At 37.0% G+C, this 10,462-nt stretch overlaps 1 protein-coding gene across 1 annotated transcript; it reads right to left on the bottom strand.

Moving 5' to 3' along the window:
- Positions 1-1,207: 1,207 nt before the first annotated feature.
- LOC107767293 (tryptophan aminotransferase-related protein 2) lies at positions 1,208-7,549 on the bottom strand. The gene is made up of 5 exons (XM_016586240.2): positions 6,561-7,549; positions 3,712-4,015; positions 2,242-2,522; positions 1,624-1,928; positions 1,208-1,515 (listed from the first exon to the last, which is right to left on the bottom strand). Exons 1-5 carry the CDS (start codon positions 6,836-6,838, stop codon positions 1,319-1,321), a joined length of 1,365 nt encoding a protein of 454 aa, XP_016441726.1. The 5' UTR covers positions 6,839-7,549; the 3' UTR covers positions 1,208-1,318.
- Positions 7,550-10,462: the final 2,913 nt, after the last annotated feature.

Genomic DNA, 10,462 nt, shown 5'->3' with positions numbered 1-10,462 from the left:
ATGACCTTTTGGGTCATCACAGTTTATTTACTCAATCTTGGGCTTAATTATTTAATTGTTTGATCACCAATTTAATACTATCTACGAATCTAGAATTGAACTCGAAAGTGAGAATTCTATATTGCACATAGGATTGAGTAGAGCAAGTTCTTGAACCTGGGCATCGGGAAACGGATTTGTAATTAGGATAGACATATACCTAATTGCATTGCTTGGTTGATGTACATGAATTATAAATGTGTTCTTGTTAGTTCTAATTCCATAGACATATAGGCGTTATGTTAGTTTGAATAGGCGAGTAAGAACTCGACAGATTTTTATAAGCAATGAAATACACCAATCTGTAATATTAGTACATGCTCTTCAATCCGAGTGGTTAATAATGCACGTAAGTATGATGATATTGGGCTATGCAGCCCTTTTATGTGGATCATTATTATCAGTAGCACTTCTAGTGATTACATTTCGATATTATCCATGTCAACCAATGAACTAGATGAATTGGTTAGTCAAATCAATTGAATAATACAATAGGAATGTTAGATAGCTTATAACCCTGGATCGTTTTCCTTACATTGATAAAATAAAAATCTAATCTTCTTTTTTTCAAAGTTTATTATTTATTTTCTTTTTAGTTTAATTACTTTAGCATCATTACTTTTGGGTTCAATTCTTGTTTAGATAAATGGGATGGTTTAATTTAGTTAATAATTGATAACAGGTCCTCGTGGATTTGACACTCTATTTTATCACTTTATTACTTGACGACCGCGTATACTCCACAATATAAACTTGTATCAATGAAGTAAAGCATACTCTTGCCCTGAGGCGGAACCATCATTTCAAGTTTATGGGTTTGGGATTCCAATCGTTTTAAGTTATTATGTTCTAAATTAATAATTTATATATTTTTAATGAATCTTTCAAGACAAATACAAGATTCAAGATTCAAATCAAAGCCGAAATGGTGACACTAGCTCCGCCCCTGCTCTCGCCAATAATGCAACACAGATGCTACACTGTTTGAGATTGCGTTTCGGCAACTTTGGATCGACGAGGAGAACTCGAATTCCTGGAAATTTGAGGCACTTTGGTAGTGGCCTGTGCAGAGAGTGTGTGCAAATGTTATGCAAAGAGTGTGTGTGTGTGTGTGTGTGCAAATGTTGCGCAAAGAGTGTGCGTGCAAAACTGTGCAAAGAGGAAGCAATGGAGGCAGATCTTTGGTATATTTTTTTATATAAGTTATATTCATTTATATGTTGTTTATATAGAGAGAGCAATCGAAGACTATCTGTTCCTACCAAAAACTACAGTCTGTTCATAGAGATTCCACAGAGTTGATCAAAGACAACCTCCGAATAAACTCATTATATTCTTCCTCATGACCTATCAAACTGATCCTCACAAACTTTTTACTGGAACCAAAATGCACACCGCCTCTAGTCAAAATCTTGTGCTTCCTGAGAAAACTTTCACAGTCATCTATGGCCTTCTCACACTTCAGCCATGCAAAAGCTGTAAAGAGAAGAAAATCGATAATTTATAGGATGTTATATTAAGACTACAAAAGAAGAATAGTGGTAAAATCAAAGGCAGCTGATCAATTTGTAAGCTATATATTACCAGGCTGTGTTCCAAAGGTCCGATTGCTAAAGTTGCATTTCCCAACAGGCAAGTTTGGCAAACTAAATGTTTGCCCTTTGTTGACTGCCTCTCTCAGTTGTCTCCACCTCTTTGCCATTTCCTGATAGCCATAATCAAAGAAGCGGATACTTTCATTAGAGGTTTCTGCATGCTCATAAGTATCAGCAATAACGTCCAGGATTTTGGCAGCTCTGACTTGCGAATCTTTAGAGACGCCAATGCTGCTGATCTCTATAAATTTTACCATCTTTTTCGCAATTGCTTCATCCTTGACTAGTGCCCATCTGCAAGATTTAGAAAGCATATTTCCGTAAAATAAAAATCAAATGAGATGTTGATACTCATTGCTCGTGCAAAACACATGCAATACGCAAGCTATAAGAATGTAATTTATTTTGTGGAGAAGTGATAGTTCCCATCGAAACGTAGAATCAGCACCGGCTCATTTATTTTGTGAATGTGGTTTCTGCTATTGCTTCTTACTTGGAACAATATAAGAAAGTTCAAGTTTCATCGAAGTTGTTTAAATGGAGGTAATTTACCCAAAGTTCCGAAAGATTGAAAAACATATATTGTAGTCCAGGGTAAGTAATATACCCTAAGCGCATCCCAGCATGTCCCGTGCATTTGGATAGGGTAAACAACATTATATCATGGTCTGCCGGAGAAGAAATTGGAGTATACTGGGGCCAATAATAAGCTAGGTCGTGAACCAATATTCCTCCACTCCCATTGACCACGGCTTCCCTGATTGATCCATCAGGATTGTTTGGGTAAGTCACAAGCTCAATATAAGGCTCATCTCTGTCAAACTCATTGGCGTCGCCTCTCCACTTGTAGAGCCCAGATTTCAAGCATTCAGTGATCAGTGGGTATGACTGCAAGAAGTAAAAAATATGAATATGTGAAGTTATTTCTATAACAAAACTATTTATCATATGTTAGACTTGCTGAAAGTAGACAAGTTCCTTTCTTGGAAAGTCACAGAACTAAAGCAATGGAAGGACATAAAGTTAAATTACTACATGACTTCATATGCAGCTAAATGAGAAACTTAATTTTTACGACCCTGATTTTTCCAATGCTAAGTTAATATGCCTGCGGCTGCCAACTTCTCGTGATTGGAACAGAAGTTCATTATGGTTAGACAGTGCTCAGCTGAGATGGTAGGTTTACAAGTTAAAGGAAAATGAGTCTACTTATGGTGTAGTAGCTTTCTTACAACCAATCCTGGTGATATCCTAAATAAACATCTAACCCAAGATATACTTTAAAGGGGAAGAGAAGGACGAATATTGTTCATTTAATTTAGTTGTTTGATGGATTAATTATATATTTCTATCTAAGTAATAAAACGCACATGGAAGTCGCTTACTCATCTTTTTGCTTTCTAGGTCTGCAAGTGCTGGTTCACATGTTTTCCATAAACGGACATAAAATAAGAAACTAGAAAGAAGGAAACAGAAGCTAGATGCCTATGTTACTTGAACAGTTATCTCATACCCCTAAATCTCTCCAGTCTGAAGCATAAAGAGGACGAATAACTTTATTAGATAGAGAAGGGAATAAAGACGGCTAAGGATCTCTGGGTTTGGGTATCCCTGAGTGCCAACTTAAAGGGAAAACGTAGAATACACGAAACATCAAATACTTAAAAAGGGGTCATTTAATCGGTCCCGGGGGCAAATAAGTTAGCACATCAATGTACAAGGTCTTTTAAACATTTAAGACGAATATAGTTTAAATTTTTCCTTATACAGGAAGAACTATCAAACAGGAAATATATAGAGCAGAAACATGCACCTCGCCGAATCCAAGGAAACAAATAAGAATTCTAATGAAGAACCCTACTACTTATCATGCATGGGGTTGAGCTTATTTGGATTCAAGTCTTTCCAAATATATATTCCAACTCTATGAGGCACTGATAACCTTGTTATCTAAGTCCAGTAACACATGAACATGTTAAAATACCTTTATTTGCCCAACTCTAACAAGACAAGAAATGGAATGAACTGCATATCTTAAAATCCATTGACAAAGCATATTATAATGTGCATCACCTACCGAATAAAATGGGGCAGCGGATACAATACTCATTGGCTCTGGAGCATCAGATGGACATAGGGCATATAGTACAGCCTGAAACAGTTGGGTAGATCCTGTCCCAACCACGATGTGTCGGTTTCCAGTCTCAGCATTCCTTACTAGATTGTGCAATTTAGTTACTGCATTTGCAAAACCTGGTTCCAGAAACCAGCAATGGGTTTTGGTATCCGAGAAATAACTAACAGATTGCCAACCAGATATGACAACTGTTGTTCTGTCCCCCATCTGCTTCCAATAACTCTGGTACATAGTTGGATCACCGCTGCATTGAGTGCAATAGGACATAAAAAAAACTCATACTGTTTGAACATAGTGACTATAGAATCACGGCAAAAGATTCTCGAAGCTCATTAAATAAACACACAAGCATTTGTAAATGAATCGGACCTTCCCGTATAATTAGTTGTATTTGCTGGCACAGACAGTACTTACAAGATATGATGAAGTAATAAAGACCTTAAGTTTCGTAAACGAAGTACAGCAAACCCATGCGGCAACGTTTAGAAAGTTAGCGAGTATTAAATAATTATCGTGGTGATAATAATAGTACATTATTAAAGCAAGTAAGTCTGAAGTTCCTAATATTTCAGCAGCAAATTAAAGCAATCAGATTTACATAACAAATGCAAAGTGAAGTATCATATAACTAAGGAGGGTAACAATCTAGATGGTGGTACTCCTTACGATGATGTGAATTATTATGGAATAAAAGGTAGGTACAGAATGCAGAGTTGTGGACCCTGCTCCATTAGAGGAAGAAACTATAGGATGACAGAGATCTACATGCCAATACAAATATAGCGAACTTCTAGTACTTATTTTGTTTTGTGTAATATTGGCCTTAGATGAGTGCAAATGAAAAAACATGTGAGTGAGGATTCATAGCTGACCCCAACTTGTTGAGGACCTAGCATAGTTGTTGTAGCAATTAGGTCAACTAAACAGAACTTTATGCTTCACAGCATGTGGGGCCATGTGGGAGGAGAGCCGATGTTCGACTTTGTACCCCTTGTTTATCAAGGATCAGGCTCGGCAGAAGTGCCAACAAAATACATTCTTCAAACTAACTACAAACGGTAGAATGACCTAAAAATGGCTCCAAAAAAGTTGGTAAGCACAAAGACATGACCCCAATACATTTAAGACCAAGCAATGCACCCACATTTCCAAAATGTATAAAGGGGGTGGGTCTTAAAGTGCACTTCCCAATCTTAAGGGTCCCAAGCATCGGTCTTTAGATTTTCTCAAGGACAAAAGGGGATCTTTATGTATCAAGTGCACTAAACCAAGAAAGACCCACAAACATGCATCTAATTACACGTCGAGTAAAAGCAACTTTAAGCTAACATGGTGGCGAAGGAATCCAAAATGACCACCTTATGAAGAGTGAAGAAATATTAGTAAAGCAAAAAAAGATGTTTTGTTGAGTAGTTTGAGGGTCATCCAACAAGTACGTAGCACGAGAATGATAATGTCCGGTCAAACAGATCACGGACCACCATCGTAAGGTGGTCTGAGAGGTTCGTACATTAACAGCAGAACCTAGCTTTGGGAACAGAGATCATTAAATACGAAGTGAAGCATTCTCCACTACTCCCTATAACATAATGCACATTGGAATTCACAGCCAAGGAAAGATCTGTCTTTGTCTCAACTAGCAACTGACATAACGTAAACCGCTCACTGCAAGTTACTCATTAAACAGTCCTAGCAGCCTGGCTATTATGCCTTTTGCTTCCTGTAGCTTTTTAACTCAGTCAAATACTCTAAACAACAAAGTAAAAAAAAAAAGGAAAGGAAAAAGAAAACACAACCACCAGCTAACTGTAGCCCAAGTTACACCCCCCTCTCCTTCGGTCAAACTCAATCTTGCCCCAATGTTTCTACACCGAATTAAGCAACTTAACATTAAAGCGAAAATGTGTGTCACGTAATTAATATGCAATTATTGAACTGGTCTAAAGACTTAAACAGAAGATGTGTTTTACTTTCTCCTCTTACTCTAAGCCCAAAGAGATTTTCGAATCTGGCCAATTTATTAACTTTTACAGATAGAACCCCAACCACCCTACTACCCGCCCCCTCCCAACACACAGACACACACCCCACCGCCACCTCCTCTTAACCCTACCGATTCCGGGAAAAGGGTAAAGTAACAAAAATCAGAAAAACATTGAAATCCTTCTCATATCAGTAAAACCTGTCATCTATACATCCCTATTGTGTGTGATGACCTGCATTCAAGGCAACAACAGCAGAAAAGGAAGCTCATTTTTTTCCTGGCTTGACAAAAACAATTACAGGAAGCAGAAAGAATTGAGGAGGAGATGAAGTTTTGTGACATGCGGATCACTTTATCAGCTTTTAAGCAGATCGGAGCTGGAAAAAAACAAAACGCTTGTACATCTAAGTTCAGACACAGATACGAGTATCCGTCGAACTAGACTGATCCCGACCTGTTATCAATTGGTCATCTCCTTTTTGCAAAGGGCAAATTGCGGGTAAATATTCTACTTTTACCCGATAAACCATCTATCCTGACCATTTCGTACATCTCATGCATTCTTGTAAAAAAAACCCAGATAAAGTAACACAAATACGCTTCATCAACTCAGCAAAGTCCTTTGAGAAAAAAACAAGTTATTTTGGAAGAGTGTCTCAAAAATTTCAGGCATGCATTGGCAGAAATGTTAAGCAGATTGGTTCTGCAGCAACAAACATCTTTGAATTTTTAGGAAAAGGAAAAGGAGGACATGCAGTGCAATTAAACAATGCTTAAAGAAAAGATCTTTCTGCTAGCCACTTACTGGTCAAGATTTATGAGCGTCTGCTGTATTAGCCCTTCATTTCCCTGCGTAGCCTGCGCTGAAAATGAAGAAGATAAAGATGAAAGAGAACCTTCATTTTCTTTATCAGGCATTCCATTCAGGCCAGAAGACCAGACCATCCTTAAATGACCGTCATGAATAAGCTTAAGTAACAGCCCGAAATTAATTGCTACAGAAAGCATCAGCCAGTGGCCTGCCACCGGCAGCAAAACTTGGTTCCTAATTATCTTCAGCGGAACTGAAGCTTTGGACGGCATTTTTACAACAAAAGAGTAAATGAAAAATACAGTAAGTGAGGGACTGAGGGGAGCGAGGGCTAGCTCTAATGCTCTATGTTGTATTGTGTGTGAGATGAAAAACGTAAGGGGTTTGGGTTGTTATATATAGGTGGTGAAGGTAGCGGTTTTAGCAATGGACTCTGCACAGCTGGAAAGCGGTGGTAAGTGAGAGTTTGACTCATTTACTCTAAAGGAAAATTAAACTCTTCCTGATCTTCTCACTAGTTTTGTGTCGTCGTTACGATCCAGATATAACTACAAGACAAAAGAAAAAATTGGCTTTGATCAGAGTCTGCTCTGTAGTGCATGCACAATCCCACATATGAAGAATCTCGAATGGGTGTAACCAAATCTAAAACACAGCAGTGTAATCTCGAATGTAGATTCATGTGCAGATGGGTCTCATTGATGATTCACAGATTGAGAGAAGAAAACACTGAACCGTTGGCGTTTTCTGGGAAAAAGTTGGACCTGAAATGGTGGAGGGAGTATTTTCACGGAAAATTGCTATATCTTGAAAAATAGTGATAAAGCTTAGGAAGTAGAAGTAGCACTGTTAAATTGGAACTCTTCCTCTTTCCCTTGATTGTCTTAACCTTCTCCTATAACCCGCGTAGAGAGAGAGAGAGAGGAGAGAGAGAGAGAGAAGTAGAATATGAGACTTATTAATTTGGATACACTAGAGATGGCGATATGGGTTAAAAAAGCTGCCACTCTTATGTGAGCCTGTGCCCTGTGGTGCACACTTCAACTCTAATTCTTCTTTTGTCTTTTCTCTTCCTTTTCATATTTTCTTTTTCGATTATTGTTTAACTTTTTCACACATATTTTACGATTTTGAAATTTGGCTAGTTTCTTCACTTTGTAAAATTCGATTAGTCAATTTTGTATTTTATCCTAAGTTAATAAAAGGCAGAATACATATACGGTTATTTTAAATTGCCTAATATTTTCATGGCTATCTACATTAAGGTTTGTACCTATTAAATAGCACAATTATGTGTCAATTTAACTTTGCTCGCTCAGTCCTTTTAAAAATATATGCGCGTGAAGTAAAACGCGTCCTACGTGTCAAAACGAACCAACCAACAAATGCCAACTATTTTTTTTACCACATCGGAATTACTCCTAATCTAAAGGCCTGATGTAAATTACTCGTTACCAGAATTCACTTCGTTCATCTCGACCAGTTAAAAAAAACCTAAATTTGTTTCTTCTCTGTTCCACTCACGATCGATTATCCTTTCTTCTTTGATTTCGTTCTTCAATTTTCATCCGATTATAGTGTTTGGTTTAGGGTTATCCTTTGATTTCGTGCTATTTATCCTTTTCATCTATTCTATTTCTGACTCGGAGTAAAATTAGGGTTGTTAGAAGTTGATTAAGGTTATTGACGGAGAAACTCAAATGGGGATTCTCAGATGGTGGATTATCTATGCTCGTGGAGAAGAGACAAGATACATAAGTTCTCTTTTCACTCTCTTTGTCGTCTTATGTTTGTTTTAGGGTATTCTTGATATTTGGTAGCAAATTTAGGGTTAAATTGAAGTCTTCGTTGCATGCAACTTTATCTGTCTTTTTGTTAGCTATTTCATTACTTTATCTGATGTCGGAATTTATAGCCACTAAATTCCTCCATGGAGGGACGTTTAATGTTGACTGTGTACCAAATTATATTGGGGAGAGGGAACCTGTGGTATTTTCTATTGATAAAGACCTCTTTTCAGTAATTGAATTTTATTCTTATGCTAAATACTTAGGATATGCCTCTATGAGTGATTTTTATCACTTTGACCTTAAAAGTTCAGAGTTCAAGGCCTTGAAAATAACCTGTCAACTCTTAGAGATTCTGAATGACTTAAAATCATGAGATAATTTCAACTTATACATTACACGTATTATAGATGAAGTTGTAGTTGCTGAGCCTAAAGTTGTGGGCTTTGATGTTGGGACTGAAGTTGTGAGCTTACTTGTTGGGCCCGAATACTCGACTGGTAGGCCAATAAATGTGTCTAGATCTGAACTTGGGTATGGGGCTACTAGTATAGAAGACCTAGTAATTTATCAGATCTAGATCGGACTGATTCTGAGCTTGAAAGTAGTGACTCTGATTTAGATGGATTTTCTGAAGAAGATGACTGTGATGCTGATGATAAATTGAGGGCTATCATGGATGAAAAGAGAACTACGAAGGCTGCCAAGGTTGCCAACACTAATGATGTGCAGAAAAGAAAGAAGTTGTAGTGCCTAAGAAAATCATTTTAGGGAAAGCTGGTATAGATAGAGGGTTTAAGGACATTGGAAGGAACAAAGTTGTCGGGTATGTTGGTAAACTAGTTGGTGATGAGGATTATATTGATAGTTTAGATGTTGGTAGTGATGATAGCGAAGATGAGTTAGATCATACTACTGAACCTGAGTTGATTTACCTAGGAGAAAGAAAAGTAACAAGGTTAGGGATGATCCAGATTGTGTATTAGCTATATTTGAGCTTGGTGTGGTGTTTGAAAATGCTAAGAAATTTAGAGAGGTTGTAGCTACATATGAACTTGAGTACAAAGTTAGGTTAAAATTGAGACCTAATGATAGTAAGAGAGTTAGAGTGAAGTGCAAGTGCAAGAGATGCAAATGGTAATTGTATGCTAGTGAAGACAAAAATACAGGAGACTTTATGGTAACGACTTACTACCCTATCCATAAATGTCCAATATATAATAAGAACAAAATATGCACTTCCAAGTTTATTGCTAACAAGTTTAAGGACGGAATCACATCTCAACCTAGAATTATAATTCTGAAAATTCAAGATTTGATGAGAGACAAATTGGGCTTATATATTGGTAGATCAGTATGTTACAGGGCTAAAATGAGAGTGATAAGACAGTTTATGGGTGATTAGAAGTTAGAGTTTCCAAGACTTTATTATTATGCTGACATGATAAAGCAAACAAATCCTGGGAGCTCATGCTAGATTAGAACTGACACAAAAACAACACCTGAAAAGAATCTATTTGTGTATTTTTATGTCTAAAAAAGGTTTGGATAGAAGGGTGTAGGAGGATTATAGGCTTTAATGGTTACTTTCTTAAAAAGTGCTTGTAAAGGTGAACTGCTAATAGCAATAGGGAATAATGGCATTCAAAAAATATATCCAATAGCATGGGTAGTTGTAGACCAAGAGACCAAATATTTTGGAGTTGGTTCATAGAGCGTCTAATTGCAGATCTGGAACTGGGCAATTGATAGAAATTAACTATCATGTTAGACATACAGAAGGTATCTTATTACCTGTATTTACTACTTATTGATTTTAATTGCTTATGTCTATTTTGATTCAACTTCATTATGTTTTGCAGGGGCTTGTACTAGCCATTAATGAGTTGATGTCATGTGTTGAACACAGGATGTGTGCCACGCATATTTGGTCCAACTGGTCTAAGAAATGGAAAAGAGAGGAGAGAAGAAAATAATTATGGAGATGTGCAAAGTCATCATTTGAGGTAAATTTAAAAATGAGTTAGTAGCTTTAAGCATGATAGGGAATAACATATGTGAAGATTTGTTGTGCTATGATAAAGAGTATTGGTGTATGGCGAATTTCAC

This window comes from Nicotiana tabacum, chromosome 4 (genome assembly GCF_000715075.1).
Source record: "Nicotiana tabacum cultivar K326 chromosome 4, ASM71507v2, whole genome shotgun sequence".
NCBI lineage: Eukaryota > Viridiplantae > Streptophyta > Magnoliopsida > Solanales > Solanaceae > Nicotiana > Nicotiana tabacum.
The sequence above is the reverse complement of the archived record's forward strand: the minus strand, read 5'-3'. Positions and strand labels throughout refer to the sequence as shown.

What these genes read in the sequence shown, in the direction of transcription:
- LOC107767293 (XM_016586240.2), bottom strand. Translation starts at nt 6,838, where the DNA reads ATGCCGTCCAAAGCTTCAGTTCCGCTGAAGATAATTAGGAACCAAGTT. An exon ending in ACGCTCATAAATCTTGACCA is followed by an intron (nt 4,016 to 6,560) that starts GTAAGTGGCTAG and finishes CACTCAATGCAG; the next exon opens with CGGTGATCCAACTATGTACC. An exon ending in CATGCTGGGATGCGCTTAGG is followed by an intron (nt 1,929 to 2,241) that starts GTATATTACTTA and finishes TAAATCTTGCAG; the next exon opens with ATGGGCACTAGTCAAGGATG.